Source organism: Antechinus flavipes, chromosome 2, assembly GCF_016432865.1.
Source record: "Antechinus flavipes isolate AdamAnt ecotype Samford, QLD, Australia chromosome 2, AdamAnt_v2, whole genome shotgun sequence".
Classification (NCBI taxonomy): Eukaryota; Metazoa; Chordata; class Mammalia; order Dasyuromorphia; family Dasyuridae; genus Antechinus; species Antechinus flavipes.
The window spans coordinates 278,371,420-278,393,195 of NC_067399.1; the positions used below are offsets into that span (position 1 = coordinate 278,371,420).

The 21,776-nt window shown below is 42.9% G+C and overlaps 2 protein-coding genes across 4 annotated transcripts in view; one reads left to right on the top strand and one right to left on the bottom strand.

Annotated features, from left to right (window-relative positions):
* The window catches only part of DUOX1 (dual oxidase 1), a 61,942-nt gene extending 45,183 nt beyond the window's left edge, over positions 1 to 16,759 (top strand). Inside the window, exons 27-34 of the mRNA XM_051973658.1 lie at positions 248 to 297; positions 2,442 to 2,569; positions 6,959 to 7,112; positions 8,868 to 9,100; positions 9,324 to 9,482; positions 12,954 to 13,109; positions 13,929 to 14,057; positions 15,929 to 16,759. Of these exons, the coding sequence (XP_051829618.1) occupies positions 248 to 297; positions 2,442 to 2,569; positions 6,959 to 7,112; positions 8,868 to 9,100; positions 9,324 to 9,482; positions 12,954 to 13,109; positions 13,929 to 14,057; positions 15,929 to 16,051 (1,132 nt within the window). The 3' untranslated portion in view covers positions 16,052 to 16,759. The remainder of the gene's footprint in view (positions 1 to 247; positions 298 to 2,441; positions 2,570 to 6,958; positions 7,113 to 8,867; positions 9,101 to 9,323; positions 9,483 to 12,953; positions 13,110 to 13,928; positions 14,058 to 15,928) is intronic.
* Positions 16,760 to 19,145: 2,386 nt separating this feature from the next.
* SHF (Src homology 2 domain containing F) overlaps positions 19,146 to 21,776 on the bottom strand; it is a 29,093-nt gene continuing 26,462 nt past the window's right edge. For all 3 annotated transcript variants that reach the window (XM_051977237.1, XM_051977236.1, XM_051977235.1), the window contains one exon: positions 19,146 to 20,363. In XM_051977237.1, coding sequence (XP_051833197.1) covers positions 20,177 to 20,363 — 187 coding nt within the window. In that variant the 3' untranslated portion in view covers positions 19,146 to 20,176. The remainder of the gene's footprint in view (positions 20,364 to 21,776) is intronic.

Consider the following 21,776-nt stretch of genomic DNA (forward strand, 5'->3'; position numbering starts at 1 on the left):
GTAAGTTGTCTATTAAGTCATTGGGGTATAGGAAGGCTTAGGAAAATCTTTTGAACTGGGGGGAGGGATGAAGGTGTTTGTAGAGCAACCTGACTTAGCTCTGCTGAATCCTGTTTGCTCATATGTGCTGCTCAGGACTGGAGAGGAGAGGGGCCAGAACAGGGGAAAGAGATAGAGGTCACTGGAGATTGGAGGATTAGTAAATTCATGTCCCCTCTCCCCATTAACCATTATTTTTGCCTGACAGGTCTGAATTACCTCAGAAATTCTATTGGTGGTTTTTCCAGACAGTCCCAGGTAAGAACTTTTCCTTCCAGACATGACTATCTCCCTCCTTCTCTCTCTCTTTTTGTTGAGTTTTGGGGTTAAATGACTTGCCTAGGATCATACAATTAGTATTAAATGTCTGATGTTGAATTTGAACTTGGGTCCTTCTGATTTCAGGGCCGTTGTACTATTTATTGCACCATCTAGCTGTCCTTCAGACATGATTATCCCTAATACTATATAGGACTGGGCTCTAGATTCTAGTCTCTAGATTCTGAGTTCTAAGTTCAACATTTTGAGTCTGTAGATAGATTGCCAAAGCTGGAGTCAGGAGGCCTGGGGTTCAAATCAAATCTCTGGGAAAAGTCTGAGATGTATGACTCTGGGAAGTATGACTCTGGGAAAATCACCTAATTCCATTATAGAGAGACAGAGAGACAGACAAGAGATAGAGAAACACAGAAAGAGACACAGAGAGACAGAGATAGAAGAGACACAAAGAGACAGAGAAAGATTTGGGCCCTGCATAATGGATTCTAAATTCCAGAAAATAGATTCTAAACTCTGGATTGTAAATTAAGGACTCAGGGTCCTGAACTCAAGGCTCTAGACTTTGACTTCCAGTGCATGTTATCTCCCCATTAAACAGTGAGCTCCTTGAAAGGAGAAACTATTTTTTGCCTTTTTTTGTAATCTTAACACTTAGCACAGTTCTTGGCACATAGTAAGCATTTATTTATAAATGCTTTCTCATTCATTCGTTTATTCATTCATTTTCTGTTCTTAAAGAATTTTCTTCATACTATAGTGGATGTTTCCTAATTTAATTCAGCAACTATTTCTGAGCATCTACTGTGTGCAAGCTGAAGCCATATGGCATAATAGCAGAGTTGGAATCAAAAATACCTGGATTCCTGCCATATATACTAAGATCACATTGGATGAGATAATCACTGGGCAAATCACTTTAAGTTCTCAGTGTCCTCAGGCAACTCTTTAGGACTATAAATTGCAAAAGAGTTTATGATCAGCATTGGTTGAGTAGGGTTCTTCCCAGGGAGCTCTGCATATTTTTGAACTCATAGTTCTGGACCAAATATGCTGGGCACCATATACTAGGGAGACAAAAGATGAAAAACAAAGCCATCCCTGCCTACAGAAAGTTTCCATTCTACATTCTCATTTCAGTGTTCCGGAATTCATAGGACAAATCTGTATACCTTTTCTCCAAATCATCATGATTTTATGTGTTTTAAATTATCCTGGCTTTGCCTTTCCAACACAAGGACTCATTTTTTCTTTAGTCTATTTCTTACCTCTAGTTCCTCAATCATTTTAAGCACTTTTCCTTTAATCTTTTCCATCTCTAGGTTTTTCATGAATTATGGTCTGCAGAAAAGCCTGAAGGAATTGAAGTGTAGGGAGAGGTGAAGCTAATCATGTTATCTTACATTTTGGGGGAATGGTGACCAAATATTGTGATTGCTTTTATATAGTAGTTCTCAGTAAGGAAATTCCTTTTACCATTGAATGTAGACTTTTTTCAATTTGTGATCTTAAAGAGAGTTGCCAGGGAATCAAAGAATCTCCCAGTCTGACTTGCCCAGTGTCTCACAACAAGGTTGTATCAGAGGCCAATTTCAATCCAGGTCTTCCTGTCTCAAAAATCAGCTCTTTAGCTACTTTATTACATCATCTCTTAATATTTTACATTTGAATAGGGTTTTCGTTTAGGATTTATAGTATCTGAACTCTAAGTCCTCACATAATAGAGCCCAGCACCCAAGATCCAATCGAAGCCATCCCAAATGAGAAGATGGGTTGTTCCCATTGGAAAGTGCTCTAATATCTCTGGTCCTTGGAAGTTAGAGTGGCAGATTGAAGACAGTGACGGGTAACAAGGATGCTAACTATTCATTAAGGACAGTGATAGCATTGATGAATGGGTAGCTGTGACAATAAGAAGGATTAACAGTGACAGGAAAGTGATGTCAGACTTGCTGGTGTTGAAGACAGTGGGTCTTTGAGTATTATTGAAGATGAGGAAGAGAGAGAGGAATTGAGTTGCTGCTATTGCCCCAAGGCATGGAATAGGGGAGGGGACTTTGTTTATGCTTTTTCACAAGCTCATCTTCATATCCTCTGTTCCTTTCCTTCTTATTCCTGCTGTGTAGGCTTGACAGGAGTTGTCATGCTCATGGTTCTAGCCATCATGTATGTCTTTGCCTCTCACCACTTCCGCCGGCGCAGTTTCCGAGGCTTCTGGCTGACCCATCACCTCTACATTTTGCTCTATATCCTGGTAAGAGGCAGCTCACCATCTGTGGTGCTGGGCAGGAATCCTAGGGAGTAATAAAGGAGGGGAGGGGAGAGGAGCAGCAATATATCGATCACTTCAGTATTCTCTAGTTTTTCACTTTGTTTTTGTCCAGACTTGAGTTAATATATTTTAATTTAATTTTTAATTAACAAATATTTATTTTCTCTCCCTCCCACCTCTCTTATTGATTTAAAAGAAAAACTAAACCCTTACACCAATACGAAACTCCCATAGTTTATTTTGTGGTTACAAAATATTTATCCAGTTACAAAAATAGTTGTTTTCTTCCACATCCATCATCTCTAACAGAAGTTGTGTAAAATTCTTTCTCTTTGGTCTTTTGAAATTGTTATCGGTCATTGCAATGAATAGAATTCTTAAGTCTTTCAGACTGTTTATATCCACAGTATGCTTATTTTATAAATGATTGTCATGGTTCTGCTCACTTCACTCTGCATCATTTTTTATAAGTCTTCTCAGATTCCTTTCTTCATTCTTATGTTAGAAAAGTGTTCCATTGCATTCATTCAGCCATTTTCCAACAGACAGATTTCCCCTTAATTTTTGGTTCTTTGCTACTACATAAAAAAGCTGCTATATTCAGAGAGGCCTGGAGAGACTTACATGAACTTATGCTAAGTGAAATGAGCAGAACCAGGAGATCATTATACATGGCAACAAGACTATATGATGATCAATTCTGATGGATGTAGCTTTTTTCAACAATGAATTGATTCAGACCATTTCCAGTTGTTCAGTAATGAAGAGCCATCTATACCTAGGGAGAGGACTGTGGGAACTGAGTGTGGATCACACCATAGCATTCTCATTCTCTCTGTTGTTCTTTGCTTGCATTTTTGTTTTCCTTCTTGGGTTTTTGTTTTCTTTCCAGATCCGATTTTTCTTTTGCAATAAAATAATTATGTGGATATGTATACATATATTGAATTTAACATATATTTTAACATGTATTGGAATATCTGCCATCTAGGGGAGGGGGCTGAAGGAGGGAAAAATTTGGAACAAGGTTTTGCAAGGGTCAGTGTTGAAAAATTACCCATACATATGTTTTTAATTTCCATATTTTTCAAGAAAAATCAGACTAGAAAATGGGGGAAAGGGGAAAAAAACATGCAAAAGAAAGAAACAAACAAAAATGGTAAAACATTATGCTTTGATCTATATCCAGTCTCCATAGTTCTCTCTCTGGAAGTGGATGGCATTTTCCATTCTAAATCTATTGGGATTGCCTTGAATATACATATATTTTGTAAGTAAAAAGTAATAATGTAAATAAAAAAAGATCTGCTGTAAGTATTTTTGCATATATAGCAGACCTGTCATTTATCCAGGTTCATATAACCTGCATGTGTCAGGGATAGGATTTGAATGTAGGTTATCCAGACTCATAATCCAGCTTTCTGTTTATTCTAGCGTCTCAGTTTTTTCACATCTCTTTTAAAACAAGACCTATTTGGTAATCTGATCCCAAAGAGAAAGATTCTACTAACTAGAATTTTCAGTAATAGTGCTATCCTCCATACCCACATTTCATCATGGGTCCATGCATAATTGCCTTCTTCACACCAGTTGCTTTCCTCATCTTAGGTGGTTGGTTGGTTTTGGCTCCCTATGCAGACTACTTAGCATCTGTTTCTCATTGGAATATCCTCCTATTCTGGACTAACATTTAAAAAAATGTGCCAAGGTCTCGTTGTTGTTTCCATTTATGACTTTCAGGGTGTTAGTGACCCCACCCATCTAAGTATTATGAACTTGTAAAGTTAATGAGCTTGCTCAGAATTCCATTGCAGAGATTGCCAGTGAAAACATCTTAACTCCACCTATCTCCTCTTGTCCTCCTCAACCTGTCACTTCACCTTTCCTTCCCAGAAACCTTGTCTCCATACTTCTCTTCTCATTCATTCTTCTCTTCATTTTCCATTCTCGTCTCCTCCCCTTCATTTTTCTTTTCTTCCCTTTATTCTTCTCCCTTCCATTCTTTTCTCTATTAACATCATCCCTGCCCTATATTCTCTTCTCCTTCCTTTCCTTCTATTTCCTTCTGTTGTCATCCACTCTCTTCTGCTTTTCCTTATCTTTTATCCTCCCTTTCTTTCTTCTCTTTCCCCTTCTCCTTTCCTGTCTTCCAGGCTCCTCTTATCCTGTCTTCTGTCTTCTATTTTCTTCCTCCTCATTTTCTTTTCCTCCATCTTTCTTCATTTATCTTCTTCCCTTTTCCTCCATTCACTTTTCTTCCTCTTCATTCTTCTCTTCCTATTCTCTGCCTCTTATTTTCCCTTCCTCTCCATTCATTTTCTTTCTTCTTCCCTTCCCCCTTCTTTTCTTAAAAAAAGAGAAAAGTAATCGGGCCACTTAACTGTGTAGTTTTTGAACCAATTTTAATTATTTCTCCGATGTTTTTGGTTTTGAATCTGAGTCCCTCTGTTCTGCTCTTCCCTTAAAAATGCTCCCCTGCAGTGTAGCTCTCAATTGGACTCTCCCCAAGGCTTGGTCATTAGCATCAGAAAATTTTGTACTCTATTAGGGTTGTCCTATCTTCAGCTATGAAAGTCAAAATTACATTAGGCATAGTTTCCATGAATATGGAATAAAAGATCCTGTTGTGTTCTGCCCTGGTCAGACCACATATGGAGCATTGTGTTTGGTTCTGGGAACCACATTTTAGAAAGGACATTGCTAAGCTAGAAAACATCCAGATTGAGAAAGAACTCAAGGCTATTCCATTTGAGGGCTAGTGGAAAGAACTAGAGAGAAATTAGGTTGGAGCTAAAGTGAAAGAACTTTGGGGGGAAGGAGACTTAAGGAAGGATAGGAGGATTATCTTCAAACTGCTGTTTTTCTTGGCCCAGGAGGGCAGAATTATGGTTGTTAAGTAGAAATAACAAAAAGACAGTTTTAGGCTTGAGGCATGGAAATGTCAAAGTCATCTCTTTTGCTTGGTCCAGGGAGTCAGGAGGCCAGGGAGGTTCCAAGACACTCTACTAGACAACTTTAAACTCAACTGCTCTGAAATCTTTCTGCTAATCCTTTCCATTCTTCATTGCAGGATAAGTAGGACAAGAGATTCTCCCACTAAGCTCAGATATAGCTCCTGAATTTGAGGATCTCTTGTTGCAGACATAGTATTCAGTAACAAAGGCAAGGTGATAATTAAAGTATTTGGGTATAAAGGGAAGACTTGGGGTGGATCAGAAAACCTCATTGTCAGAAAATAGGAAAGACTGGGAGTTAACAGGGCAGTAAATGATTTGGGTGTCATTGTAAAATCCCAAATTGACAATGAATTTCCAATATAGCCCTGTGGTTTAAAAAAAAAAGTCAATATGAAATTGGGTGCCTAAATGGGAGTATAAAATCTGATTCTCTTTGAATTCAGTATTGTTTGATTGCTTTATGAAAAAAGAAATGGAGAAAGTTCATTAAGCTTTGGAGCGTTTTAAATTAGTTCTCTGAGGAAAGTTAAAAGATCTGGCAATAATTCTGAAGATAGGAAGGATAAAAGGTAATAGTATAGGAGGGTCCTTCAATTCAATTTAATAAGTATGTATTGAGTCCTTATTCCCATATAACACTTAGCACAGTTCTAGACAAAGAGGTAATAATTAACAGGGACCAATGCTATAGAAAGCTCAAAGTCAATAAAATTGGAGAAGGGGAAGGTCGTTGGATTTGGCAAACAGAAAGGTCTCTCTTTGAGAGACCAATTTCAATAGAGTGGGCAGGGACAGCAACTGTATCACAAGAAATTAAAGAGCAAAAGGAATGATGGAAAAATAGAGATTTATAATAGAGGTGATGAAGGGCAAAAGAAATTAAACAGAATCTCGAGGAGATAATATTAGGACCACTTGTTGGATGTTCAAGCAGTTGGTACAAGAAGCTGTAACAATATGTTAACAAGAAAGTTGTAGGAGGGATTCTATTGAGCTAAATGACTTATAAAGTTTTTTTTATTACTAAAATCTTAGGTTGTTTTATGGGAAATGGTGAAGAGTTATTTTCAGTTTTCTAAAAGGAAAAGGAGCTTGTGGAATTTCCGTCACTGAAGTCATTAAAAATTATCTCACTCACCTCAGATGACTTAGGGATTTCTTCTGCTTCCTCTTTGTTAACATGATCATTCAGTCTCTGCTAGCTTTTGACCTCAGGGTCCTGTAATCATTAAATTTGATATATTCAGACTCTCTAAGAAATAGGGCAAAGCCCCTAGGATTTCAGGGGGGTGTCTGGGACTTGAGTGTCTGGGGGGTAAATTTTGGTGCTGAGGGTCTCTCATTTTGACCTCAGTAATGAATGAGGAGGGATATGCCCATGTGTGTACTTTATTAATTAATTGTGTATTTTCAGCTCATAATTCATGGCAGCTTTGCCCTCATCCAGCTGCCCCGATTCCATTTATTCTTCCTGGCCCCAGCTCTTATCTATGGTGGAGACAAACTGGTGAGCCTGAGCCGGAAGAAGGTAGAAATCATCGTGGTGAAGGCTGAGCTCCTGCCCTCAGGTATAGCCTGAAATGAGTGGGATTGGGAGGAAAGAATGGTAATTATATCATCAGCATCATGGCATATTAGGCTCAGATCCTAAGGTATGCAGGTCACCTGAACCACCCCATCACTGTCTCTCTTGACTGTTCAGTCGTTGAGAATCCTCAGTCCCCTAAAATGCAGGCAAGCCAGTATCTTTGTCTAGGATTTCCCCAGAAGTCCCAGCTAAGGGGCTTGGGAAAAAACATAGGAGATACTTAGAAGGGAGAGTTACTTTCCAAGATCCCTGGCTCAATGAGCCTTTCCTAAATTACTTACTATACTTAGTATACTTACTTACTATATCCCCAGTGGACTAGAGGATCTGAATTGTTTGTTTTTTGTGCCAAAGACTCCTTTGGCTAACTAATGAAGTTTGTGTGCCCTTTCTCAGTATAATATTTGTAAATGCAGAAAATAAAAAGCATAAGATTGCAAAGGAAATAAATTATATTGAAATACAATCATTAAAAAAGTTTTTAAACCAAATTCACAGTCTCCTGATTGAGCTGTTGCAAAAATAAATGTTCCATGCTCAGTGCCCACTGCTAGACACCTGTTTCTAAGGAACAGGAAATCAAATACAAACTGAGCTTCTACCCTTCAGATAGGGCTCTGAGTAGACAAAGGTGATACAGTGCAAATAAGTTTCTGCTGCTTTCTTTCTGTGCAACTGTAGCCAAGTCATTCAAATTCCTTGAGTTTCGGTTTCCTCATCTATAATATGAAAGGGTTGAACTAACTCTTTCTAGCTCTTGATCTGGGATCCCATATTTTCATACTATCACTTGCTCCTACAATTTTGTCTTGATGTGTACCTGGGCTCTGAGACAACATGAGCCAAACCATCATGGACACTCATGAACACTGCAACCCACCACAATGATGATACAAGGTGGGAAAAATCAGGACCAAAGTCTGAAGATACTATAAATGGACTACTTTTCCTCTTTTCAACTAGTTTCTCTCCAGTGGATAGAATGCTAGACCCAGAGTTAATAAAACCAGGGTTTGAAAGCGACCTCAGACATTACTAGCTGGGCAAGATATTTAACTTCTCTGGGACCTCAGTTTTTCTATCTGTTAAAATTGAGGAGGTTGGACTCAAAGGTCTTTTCCCCTTCTAAATCTTTAACCCTATAAACTTCTCGTTTTCAACAGGCTCTTTTCTCAATACCACATAATTCTATTTAAGTTATGTCTCCATACACAAGCATTTATTATGCTCCCAGTATCTGCCAAGCACCTATTATCTAGCCCTCCTAAATACCATGATAGAAATGTGGGGGTAATCAGCAGCCAGTCTTTGGGGCATCCTTGGCATGGCAGGAATGTCTCAGGAGAATCTTTTAGTTGTGACACAAAGTCCTGCCTATGTCCTCTTTTGCCCCTACAGCCCAGAATACATAAAATTATGATGAGGAGGGGGAAGATCAGAAACAGAGCTAAGGGGAACTCAGTGGGAAATTCTAATCACAGTTCATTCCCTGAACGTCATTGGTATCTCTCAGCCACATTTTGGTTTCTGGCCACCTGAAGTTGTCTGGTCCAGATGATACTGTTCAGTTCTCCATTTCCATTCCCACCCCCAGGGAGGGAGTGGAACATGGGGAGTTGAGGCATGTAATGTGGTCTCAGCAAGTAGAGCAGGATGGGGACTGCAGGTGGAGGCTTCCTGACATCCGTAGGTGTAATCTGTCTGTTGTTCCCTTTGCTGTCTCCTTTGTCCCCAGGTGTGACTCACCTTAAATTCCAGCGGCCCCAGGGCTTTGAGTATAAGTCAGGGCAGTGGGTGCGTATAGCCTGCCTGGCCCTGGGGACCACAGAATACCATCCATTCACACTCACCTCTGCGCCCCATGAAGACACTCTCAGTCTTCACATCAGGGCTGTGGGACCCTGGACTACTCGACTCAGAGAGATCTACTCGCCCCCACCAGGCTCCAGCAGCATCAAATACCCTAAGGTACCTCCCATGTACCCCAGAATCTCTTCCTTGAGCCCTGCAAAGTAACCCTGCAAACTCCCTCCAGGGTCAGCAACTTCAGAATCCCCCTCAAACACTGTGACCTTAAAGCAGTGAAGGATATGGTTATCCCTTACCTATAATCCTCTCTTTTCTGATACTAGTACAAGCTTGGATGGTCATACTGCCCTATCTCTTATTTCCCTCTCTTTCCTCATGATAGTTATACTTGGATGGGCCATTTGGAGAGGGACACCAAGAATGGCACAAGTTTGAGGTATCTGTGCTGGTGGGTGGGGGCATTGGGGTCACCCCCTTTGCCTCTATCCTCAAAGATTTGGTCTTCAGGTCCTCAGTAAGCTGCCAACTGCCCTGTAAAAAGGTAAGAACTTCTCTCCTATGTCCCAGCTCTGAGGGAAAAAAAAAACTGATAGTAGCAAATCCTATCTACACACGGGGTAAGCATAAGCTTTGTATCACTTAACATCACACAGCTATGAGGAAAAACTTCCTGTCTCAATACTCTATTCACTGCACCACCTAGCTGAGTCAGGAAGCATGGTATCTAAAATAAGAAAAAAATTGGTTATATTCTACTCTGCCCCAATAGAATCAATAAGCATTTATTAAGTCACTTCAATATGCTAGGCATTCTATTCAGTGCTAAGGATGCAAAAGAAGGCAAAAACCAGACTCTGCTCTCAAGGTACTCACATTAATAATAGCTAGCATTCATATAACTCATTTAAAAAATACTTGATTTATATTAACCCATTTGATTCTTACAATAACTCTATGAGCAAGTATTATTATTATCCCATTTTATAGATGATGATATTGAAGCAGACAGAAGTCACACACAGCTGGGAAGTATCTAAGGCAGGATTAGCTCTGAGATCTTCCTGAATCTAACGTTCACACATTATTTGAAATGAAATCATGTCACAACAGAAGTTGTTGTTCAGTCACATCTGGCTGTTTGTGACCCTGTAGATGAAGATCCTGGAATGGCTTCCCATTTCCTTCTCCAGCTCATTTTACAGATAAGGAAACTGAGGCAAAGAGGGTTACGTGAGTTGACCAGAGTCACACAGCTACTAAGTGTCTGAGGTCACACTTGAACTCAGATCCTCCTGGCTTTAGGGCCAGTGCTCTATCCACTGTGCCACCTAGCTATCCCTGGGCACCACATTTTAGGGCAAATATAGACAAGTTGTAGAATGGAAAACCCTGATTTCAAGACAATTCTATTGTGAGTTCCACCTTTGCTTACACTTTAACAAGCTCTGTCCCTAGACTTGAAGCATTTTCATTGATTATTCTCTGGACATAAAATTCTCTGACTCTCATCTCTACCCTCTGGCTTCCCTGATTTCCTTTGAGTCTTAGTTAATATCCTGCTTTCTACTAGCAGCCTTTCCCAATCCTTTCTTAATGCCGGTTGCTTTCCCTCTGTTGAGTTTCTCCAAATTAGCCTATTGATATCTTATTTGTACATAGTCACTTGCATGTTAGCTCTCCCATTAGACTTGGAGCTGACTGAGAGTAGGGAGTGACTTTTGCCTTCCTTTACATCCTCAGCACATAGCCTGGTACATAACAGGCCCCTGATACAGGCTAATTTACTGTTGACTATTAATATCCAGAAAAGGGCAACCAGAAAAGTGAGAGAACTAAAGAAAATGTCCTATGAGGATTAATTGAATGAAGACGGGGTTTTTAATCTGGATAAGAGATTTCAAGGATAGGATGTTGTTGTTCAGTCATTTGACACCATTTGGGGTCTTCTTAGCAGAGATAGTGGAGTGGTTTTCCATTTCCTTCTTTACCTCATTTTACAGAGGAGGAAACTGAGGCAAACAGAGTTAAGGGACTTACCCAGGGTCATACAGCTAGTGTCTGAGATTAGGATATGAACTCCCGAAGATAAGTATTATATCTGTTGCACCACCTGACTGCCCAAGGATATGATGGCTGGAAGGGCTGTCGTTAGGATACACTTCTGATATTAGGAATTATAAGGGACTTAAGTGATATATCACAGGAGAGCAGTCCCAATATGGACAGACTGCTGGAACAACTCCCTTGCTGAATGGATAAGCTGGTCTCTGAGGACTCTTTCAGCTCCTGTGATTTTAGAAGAGCCCAAACAAGATTTGTCTCTAAGATTTTCTCCAAGCAGGGGTTTGATTGTATGGGAAGGGTGGATCGCCTTATGGAGCAGACACCTGGAGCATTGTCAGGCCCTGGGCATGGGGAGGAGTAACAGAGGTGGGGCTCAGTGAAACTGTCTCTCTCTCTTTTTTTTTTTTTTTTAAACTTTTGGAGGGGAGAGAAATTGGTAAAGAGTAGAGACAGGCTGCTCCAGGAGGCTAGGCAGGATTCTTGGGGAGGTTGGAAAGAGAAAGGAAGGTGCCGTGCTGGGTACATTCATCCAGCCTAGGCTGCTCGGCCTGCATGTGTACAAGAGCCCCAAATTCCCCTGAGTGGCAGGCCCCTGCTCGCCTCCTGAGGCTCAGTAGGATGAGTCAATGGGGCAGGAATGTGTCAGGTAGAGGCACAGCCCATTACCCAGGCAGCAATCTGAGGATGACAGAGAACTGGCTCTGTGAGCTCCCCTCTCTTTCAAAGCGCTTCCTTTCCCCTCCCTTGCTGCTTCCCCACAAATAGCCCTCCCCAGCACCTTCCTCTGACTTAGCGCTGAAATCTCGGCTCATCGGTGGACTCTGCTGTTTCCTCCTTCCAAGGATTGCATATGGGAGAGCTCCCACCTATACCTTGTAGTTTTTCAGGCATTTGAACCTTTGTTCCCCTATGGTGCACTCACGTGGCTGAACAGCAACTTCAGATGTGGCCTGATTCCATGTCAGATTGAGTGTGGGCTTTAGATTCTGCAAGGCTGAGAACTGATCCTTGCTCTGCCTTCTGCCATCTTTGAAGTTAGACCTAGCCCACCCCTGTCCCCTGTAAATATAAGTCTAGAGCCCTTCTTGAGGATCAGACATTGTCTCTCTTAGGGAGCCCCTCTAGATAGCTAGGCAGGAGCCTTAACATGCCTGAGGAAGGATCATCCAGCTCAACAGGCCTATAAGGTCCTGGATCATCCCTCTGAGAAAGATCTTTTCCCCTCTCCCAAAAAGGGCCTTTTTTGTGTGTGTGTAGAAAACTTTAGCAGATTGGTGAAGTCTGCCGACCCCTACTCAGTATAATCTTTTTAAATGTATAAGATCAAATGAATAGCATTCCAAAGGAAGCCAATTAAATATATTGTCATGTTATTATATTTAAATTCAATTATGTTGCAATATTGTTAAAATATTAAACAAACAAACAAGTTTCACATATTTCAGGTTAAAAAATCCCTGGACTCAGATATTGAGTGCTTCTTATTAAGAGCCATCCAATCCCCATATCTCAGAATTCCTCCATCACATCCTGGGGTAGACACTCCAAAAACTCCTTAACCCTCTGTCCCTGGACTAACAATTTTAGATACCCCATGTGATCCACCTCTTGTTCCCCACCTCCATATATTAGATCTTCTGTGAGGGGCTGGAGGTCTCCCATCTGAAGTCAGGATCCTTCTTGAGCTTCCTTCCTTCTCCAAAGTCCTCTAAGTCCCCAGTTTCCGATTGTAGTCATGTCCTTTGGCTGGGAGCTTCTCTATCTTATCCCTTTTCTGGAAGAGTGTACTTGGATACAATGTGGAGAGGGCTAATAGGCCTGATGAGGTGGACGGGCATTCGTGGAGTATGAGAGTATTGGGGTGTGGGGGAGACCTTTCAGGGTTTGATGTTCCTTGAGTCAGTGAAGACTGGATGTGGGAGTGTTGATTGTAGACTGGTATCCCTAGATCTACTTCATCTGGGTGACAAGGACCCAAAGGCAGTTCGAGTGGCTGGCAGACATCATCCGGGAGGTGGAAGAGAATGACCAACGTGACTTGGTGTCTGTGCACATCTACATCACCCAGCTGGCCGAGAAGTTTGATCTTCGGACCACCATGTTGGTAAGAACTAACATGGATCTCACAGAGGACTTCACATCTTGGGGCAGCTAGATAGAGCATCGACCCTGAAGCCAGGAGTACAAATGCGGTCTCAGACATTTAACACAGCTTAGCTGTGTGACCCTGGGCAAGTCACTTAACCCCAATTACTTCACAAGAAAAAAAAAAGTTCATAAATTATTGTCTTTAGCCCTGATCTCACTCTTGGCTCCATTTATCTCCCCTCCCCAGTGCACAATTGGTTTATTGGGCTCTCTATATCATTCTTGGGCCCAACAATTTGTGCTGGGCTTGGAGTCAAGAAGACCTGAATTTAAATTCAGCCTCAGATATTTGCATGCTGTGTAACCCTGGGCAAGTCACTTAAACTCTGTTTATCTCAGTTTCCTTATCTGTAAAATGGTATTAATAATCCCATTCACCTACTTCACAGGGTTGTTGTTGAGGATTAGTTGAGATAATATTCGAAAAGTCTTAACCCAGTACCTGGCACATAGTAGTCACTTAATAAATTTTTACTTCTTCCTTCCCTCCCTCTCTTCCTTCCTTCCTCCCTCCCTTCCTTTCTTTTTCTCTTTTCTTTCCTCCTTTCCTCTCTCCCTCTCTTACCTCCTACTTCCCTCCCTTCATCTCTTTCTTTCTCTTCCTCTCTTTCCCTCCTTTCTATCTTTCCCTCTCTCCCTCCCTCCTTCCCTTCTTCCTTCCCTCCTTCCTCCCTCCCTCCCTCCCTCCTTCCCTTCCTTCCTTCCTTCCTTCCTTCCTTCCTTCCTTCCTTCTTTTCTTCCTTCCTTCCTTCCTTCCTTCCTTCCTTCCTCTTAGTATATCTGTGAGCGGCACTTCCAAAAGGTGCTGAACCGGAGTCTCTTCACTGGCCTGCGCTCGGTCACCCACTTTGGCCGTCCTCCCTTTGTCCCCTTCTTCAGCTCCCTACAAGAGGTCCACCCACATGTAAGTATCTAGATCTTTATTCCTCTTAAGCTAAGATTAAAATGTTGGATGGAGGCCCTGGACTCAGTGAGATGGGAAAGAGAATGGAGAGGAATTAGGTATCATCTTGGGGGATGGAGTAGGTGGCTGCATGGGCTGCCTTGCCCATGAGGAAAATGCCCTGCAGGGAGAAGCCATATAGTGTAGTAAGTATAGATAGGGATTGGACCTGTGATTTCATTGGTATTGGGAGCTCCCATATGAGAAAATCCCCCTATCAATCAGTACCTTCTCTGCAACTTCTTATCATAGAAAACTGTCTAGAGCAGTGGTATCAGATTTAAATAGAAATGTTCCACTAGATAATTGGGGAAAACATACAAGTGCAAAAAATAAAGAAAGAAAAAACAAAACAAAAAAGAAATGGGCCACTAATCTGTATATACATCTACTTATGGCTACATACATAAAATGTTATCTGTCTTACTATGATTTTATTTTGTTAAATATTTCCTAATTACATTTTAATTAAGTTCAATATATTTTCAGAGAGTGTTGAGGAATACCTTTCAGTGATTTACCCAGAGTCACATAGCCAGACTTGGACACAACTTTCTTAGTTCCTTAGACCAACCTTTTAACCTCTACAGCAAAATACCTTTCATAGCTCTATTTCCTGGGCTGGATCCTTGTCCTTATCTCCAGTTTATTCATTTATTTGTTCATTTATTACAGACAAGACATAATATATAATATTTGATGATTAAGTCCATAGACATATTTGACATCAGACTAAGCATTTTCCAGGAAATTGTTTTCAAATGAGTTTTTTTCTTTTTCTTCTAATAGTCAAGTGCCATGGAGATTGATTGGATGGTGAACGATTAAAATAAGTGAGAAACACTATAGTGGAATAAAAAACTCCAGTGGAATATAAGCTTGAGAGCAGAACTAATTTTAAAATTAATAATTTCATTTCATTTTTAATTTCAACAAGTATTTATTAAGTGCATATTGTTCATCGAGTGCCATGATGTTAGGCATTAGGGGTACAAAGATAAAATGAAACAATCCTTAGTCTTAAAAAGCTAACATTCTACTGAGGAAGGGAAAAGTGGAACAATGGGTACCCAGAGAGACAAATATAAGTCATATACAAAATAAATAAGTGATAGCACTAATAAATAGGACAGCTAGGTGGCGCAGTGACTAGAGTGCCGCCTAGTATCAGAAAGACTCTCAGAGTTCAAAATGTGGCCTCAGGAACTTATTATGGGACCTTTGCAAGTCATTTCACCCTGTTTGCCTCAGTTTACTCATCTGTAAAATGAGCTGGAGATGGAAATGACAAAACACTCCAGTATCATTGCCAAGAAAACCTCAAACGGGGTCACGAAGAGTTGGACGTGACTGAAAAATGACTCAATAAGTAATAAATAGGAGAAGGATAGATCTCATGGATAGATCCAATAAATAGGAGGAGGATTTAAATGAAAATGGGGATTCCAAGGAAAAATGAGGAGGGAGTACATTCCAGGCATGGGGATAACGTATTGCCAATATATGGAGGAAAGAGATAGAATATTGAATATGGAGAATACCAAATAAGCCAGTTTTTTAAAAGTTTAACTTTGTATTCCTAATGCCTAACAAGAGTACCCTGCACATAGTAGGTGCTTAATCAATACTTGTTAAATTGAATTTTTAAAAATGGACCAAAAATCAGGAGACCTTAGAATCTAAGCCCAGCTCTGCCACTTAGCTTATTTATTCCACTTTCATGCCTTCTGGGAACAGCTCTCCCAGACTCTTCTCCTCCTGGATGCTATTTCCCCATAGCTGCTTAGGCTGTGCCAGTCCAGCGGCTTAGCCCTTTCCGTTTCCCTCTTTAGGTGCGGAAGATTGGGGTATTCAGCTGCGGCCCCCCTGGAATGACCAAAAATGTGGAGAAGGCCTGTCAGCTCATCAACCGGCAGGACAAGACTCACTTCTCCCATCATTACGAAAATTTCTGAGGCTACATAGTGAGCTTCTGGTTGCCTACCTCTGCTCAGCTGGAACTCAAGAAACCCTAACCCAGCCCCCCTACCTACTGAGGTATCTGGGACTTCAGATGATTGGAGTCACACATGAGAACCCAGGCTATGCCCCAGCCGATTAACCTGGAGCCATGATGATTGCAGGGGGAGTAACATGAGGATCACAGCCTGTGGTTGAGGGAGACTTCTTTTGTGGGAGGGGGAGGAAAGAAAATAATCCCTTCCCATATAGGTTAGTGTTTCTGTTTCCTGCAGTTGAGGTGGGAATGGGGTGCAGATGCTGCATCTTTGAATTCTTCCCATTGTATGTGAGAAAACACATGTAAAGAGCTTTGCAATACTAGCCAAATGCTAGATATTAGCCCCTTCAAGGGTTGATATGGTTTTGGAGGAATGGATGACTACAGGAGAGGGAAGCGAGCATTTAATCTTATACCTTTCTATGGATTTGAAGTCTCTCCCTCCCCTCCTCACTCAGGCTTCCCCCAGTATCCTAGTCCAGCTGTACAGTACTGTCTCATGTTTTTAAATAGCTCCAGTTTCATTTTATCACAGACTTTGGCCAAGGGTTTTCTATTCCAGTCTTCCATTCATTCAGGTTTCTCCTCTCCCCCATTCCAACTGGAATATTTTCATTCCATTCATTTACTGTTCAGTACAAATAAATAATTTCCTCTCGTCTTAGTTCTGGGGTGTCTTAATTCTGCCTTCGTGTCAGCTAAATCTAAAAACAGACACAGCTGATGTTTTTATCACGAACATCCAGGGCTGAATAGTGCTGAGATCTTAACTGAGCTGTGCCGTCATTCTGGGAATCATCTCAGTCTATCACATCCCAGTGATACCTACCTCTGAGGGAACTAAGGGAAAGACATAAGGTTTTCTCATGAAGAGGTTCCTTTTCCAGTCTCACACTTTTAGTGGACATGATCCCTGACACCCAAAAACTTCCCTAAGGGAAAATGAATAAAACCTCAAATCTGTTGAAAGTTAAGTTCTTCTCAAATGATAGGACATGTTAGTGTTTGTTGGGTTGAGGGTTGGAATCATTTTGTAGTGAAGAGTCTTTGACTGTAAGTGACAGGGATTGAAGTTCTGATTCTGTCATTTTTTTAGCTGTTACCTTCTAGTAACACAGGGAGGGGAGATGTTCCAACCTTCTAGGTTGTCTAGTTGGACAACCTTCATTATCTCAACCTAAGTTTTTCCCCATCTGTGAAATGGGGATAATACTTGCAATAACTATCACACAGAGATGTGATAGAAATGTTTTGTAAACCTTTCAGTGCCACCCATAAACATAGCAAGTAGAGTCATAGGAAGAGGGAATTATCAGGCAGCACTTGGAGTATATGGAACAATACTTTGATATTGTCATTCTGGTCCACTCCTTACTTTTCTTAGAGGGCTTGATCTTTCTCAAGCCCCATTGTCAGTGTGAAGTGGACTCTGCCCTCCTACAGAATGTGGAAAAGCCTTCAGGGAACTCGATCCAAATACTCAATTGGGTTTCCCCACAACAAATCTCATGTTTATGTCCAGTATATAACTAGTATAGGGGAGGGTATTTATTCAAGGGACACAGGTTCTTTTGGAGTTGGGAGAGAAACTCACATAAGAGAGAAAAAAAGTTTGGGCCCTGTCTTGAAGTTCCTAACACCACACAAGGAAACCTTTAAAACCATCACAAAAATACTTTGGTTAGAAAGAACAGATTGGTCCAGGATGCAATAGGACTGACAGCCTAACCAGGGTTACCATGAAGAATTTTCCAAGGTTTCTGAGGATGCAGTGCACCTCTGATTTCCTGTATGATTCACCTGAGAGCTTCTGAGATTACTGGACCATTGGCCCTTGGAGTGATCTGTACTAGTTCTGTCTCTTGGTCGATGGGGGAGTACAGCAGTGACCTAGTGATAAGCCCAACTCGGTGATCTAATGGTTATTTCTGAACCAACTTCGTAGTTACTGTCCATTATCTCGCTTCCTTCTTCAAATCAGGTCGTGGGCTGAGAGATCCGGTCTGACCAATAATTTCCTGTTAATAACTTGCAAGACACTCGGCACGACCATCTCTCCCTCTCTGGGTCTTTCATCTCGAAAATGAAAGGACTGACTTAGGTCAGAGGTCCTGAAGCTTTTTGTGTCGTGAATCCCCTAGACGGTCTGGTTAAGACTTATGGACTTCTCAGTCTAATATTTTTTCAATAATTTAAAAGAAATGCTAAATTTCGGTTAGTGATTATAAAATTAAGCATGTAATTTCTCCTTAAGTGCATGGACCCCCTGAAATCTGTCCACCGACTTCAAGAATTCCTGGACTAATCTGAGGTGTTTTCTAGCTTTCCAAGTCGAAGAAAGCTCCTATCTCTGACCCCGGCGGACCGTAGCCAAGCCCTCGGGGCTCTCCAACGCCCTCCCGTTCGCAGTTAGAGGTCGCCGCCAGCAGAGGGCAGGGGGCACTCACTGGAGCATCCCCCTCCCTTTCCCCGGGCAGGGCGGGAAGGCTCTGTGCCCGCGGCTGTGGCCGTTGGCAAGAAAACTGCGTCCCAGGCTTTGCCCGATGAGCTGGGCGCTGGCTGCCTCCAACCCAATTCTCTGCAAACCGCACGGATACGGTTGGCCTCCATCGAGTGGCCAGGGCAAAAATGCGAAAAGGAATCAAAGCAAACCAACCCAGCCTCTCCGTCCAGCCCGAGCTGCCCCCCGCCCCGGGGCCGGATTTCCCCCATCCCCCCGGTGCTCAGCTTTTCGCGTGTCAAGGTCTCCTTCCTTTCCCCTCCTCCCTCCCTCTCCCAGCGAGTCTGTCTCCGGCTCTTTGTCTCTCTCCCCAGCTCCCCCTCCTCCCTAACAAATGATTCTTGGCAGGAAATTGAATGCGCTCCTAGGGGAGTCTTGCTCTTACGCGCAGCTTTGGAGGCGCGGGCAGCGGGGAGGGAAGGGGGAGGGGGAGGCGCGACACACCGCCGCCAGACGCCTCCCCGACCCCAGCGCAATCCGGGGTGGGGGCGGCGAGAGGGGAATGTTTTGACATCTAGTCAAAGAAAAAGAACTTGATGCTTCTGGAAAGTGCTTTTCACAGCCGTTCAGTGTCGGCTCCGAAACTGATTTATCAACAGAATCTGTTCGCGCTTCGTTGCTTACGCATCCCCTCCCACCCCCAGCGCAGTATCTCTTCTTCCCCAGAGTCCTCCTCCTGGGGGGTGGGCAGACGCGCACGATACCAGTTGGGGGGGCTGGGCAAACGCGCACGATGCCAATGGAGGGTAGGTAGATAGGGCCAAGTTAAAGATGCTGGCACTGAGCCAGGGAGGACAACCCGCAAAACTAGCTCCCTTGTTCTCCCCTCAAATCCTTCCCATTTTCTTCTATTCCCAAGGCCAGGTCCACCAAAAACCTCCCCAATTTCTGTTTCTCTCTTCCTCCTAAGCCTCAGAGACCAGGCAAGGGAGCTCTTTAGTTTGGGGATGGAGATGAGTGTTGGGGGAAATTGAGTTGAGGCAGAATGAGATGACCACTTATTGTTCTGGAAACCTGCCCCAGGCCCACCCTCCAACATACTCCCAAACGCCTGGGAGCTTTTGCTTCTCTAGGACTGAAATCCGAGGCCCTTTTTTGTCATTCCGGTCTTCGAAAAGGTCCTGTAGTCGTGCCTTTATCCTCGGAAACCTTACGAGAATGCCATGGAAACCCGTCACCCCGAATGTCTAAGGCCCAAACTAATTCAGCAGCAGAAGGTGGAGGCGTATCCAGCTCCAGAGGACCTTAGAAAAGGATGTCCCTACTCCTAACTACGCATTGCCCCAAGGTCTTTTCTCTTCTCTCAGGGGCATCCCCCCAACCCGCAAAACCCGACTGACTTTCCCTTTCAGAATAAATTAAAGAAGCTTTCGTTTCAGCCTCGGGGGGAAGTGGAATGGAGGGGGACAGGGGAAAAGAGAGGGCCCTTAAGGGCCGACTAGGCTCTGGCCAATATTTCTCTCCCAGGAAGAAGCTATAGTTCAACAGCTAGTTGTAGAGAGGCCAGAGGGATTGAAAGGAAATCCGAAGTTGGGGCTACTTTTCAGCCCCGGGTCTGTGATGGCTGTTGTTCCTCTGGCCCTACAGAGTTCGGATGGCCACTGGGTAAAGCAGAGACATGTGCTCAGCCCCTTTGATGGGCAGCTTCCGGCTGGCATAGTGGTGTACGATCTCGGGGACGCTGCTGAAGGGCGGGCTGTTCTGGCCCAGCACGTACTTGTGCTCCTTGGTCCGAGACAGCTTCATGTGCATGAAGCCCTGGCTGCTCCTGGGAAGAAGGGAGGAGAGCTTGGTAAACACTCCAGTGTAGCTGGCCAGACCTTCCTCCTGCCCTGTAACTCATGGAGTACCTGGCTAGTGGGGTAGGGGATCTCCTGATCTCCCCTGTCTCAAGGGACAAGAAGGGAAAGCTGAGAAAGAAGAGGTTGGAGAGAGACCTTTGGTCATGTATAAACAAGTGGTGCAGAAAGGTGGGGAAAAGGTATGAGTAGAGTAGGAGTACGTAGGAAGTCCCAACAATGAGCACTACCTGAACAGGAATATGTGAGTATGCAGGGTGTATGCAGACCTCGGAGGTATGACCGAATGCAGGAAAGACCCGGGTCCCCCAGCAAAGCCAACAGAGACCTGGAACCTCCTCTGCCCTGACCTGTTTTTACAATAGCTCTTTGAGGAGAAAAGATGAAATAAAAGTATGGTTCTATAGCTGGAGGTGCTGGCTAGTGGGGAGAATGATCTGGTGAGTCAAAGCAAAACAGGGTTTCTAAAAGCTGTTCATGTGTGTCTCCAAGGAACCAGCACACTCCTTTAGGCTGTAATCAGAGGAGACAACTAAACCCTAATATCTAGGATTAAGTCAGAAATAGCTAGCTTTCACCAAAAGGCCCTGTTTTGGAGGAGTTGCTACATTGCACCCTACCCCTCTTCTTTATGGTCCTTCTGCTATTCCTTTCCCCACCTCTGGAGCTTACTAACCCTCCTTCCCCCACAGCTGCTCAGGCCTGTCTGCAGCCTCAGATGGCTCCTCCCCACACTATTCCACTATCTGGCCAGGCTGGGCAAAGAACCTCCCTTGGGCCCCCCTTCTTCTCTCCCCTCATCAGTCGAGATGATGTCATCTGTTCTCAAGGCCTTGGTAGAGGTAGAAAATATATTCCATTCCCTCCCTTGAATCCTGGCCCCCGTCTAGGAAACAGCTAGAGGGAATGACTGGGGCCTCATCCCTCATCCACCTAAACAGCTTTAGGAGGTCTGGATAGACTTAACACTTAACTCAAATGACTTTAAAAAAAAAAAAATAAAGGAGTCCAAGTCTGGACAATCAACTGAGTCAGCAGGAAGAACAAAAGTGCAAAAATCTAAGTCACCATTCAGGAGTTTGTTTTCAACTCCTGCTTGAACTTGGCCTGCCCCAATGTTAGGCACCAACCCTAAAACTAATGGGAAGGGTGCATAACAGTCTAACTTCAGGTGCTGGATTATGTTTTGGAGATGTTAGCATGAGGGGGAGGGAAGAAGACACAATTCACTCCACTTATCACTATGCAAATACACATTAGACCATGCTGGGTGGGATTTAATAGATTTAGAGATTGGAACAAGGTAAAAAGGTAACTTCATTCCTATATACCCCATAGCTGCTCCCTCTGGTTTATCCTCTCCCTGAAGATCCAAGGGCCTA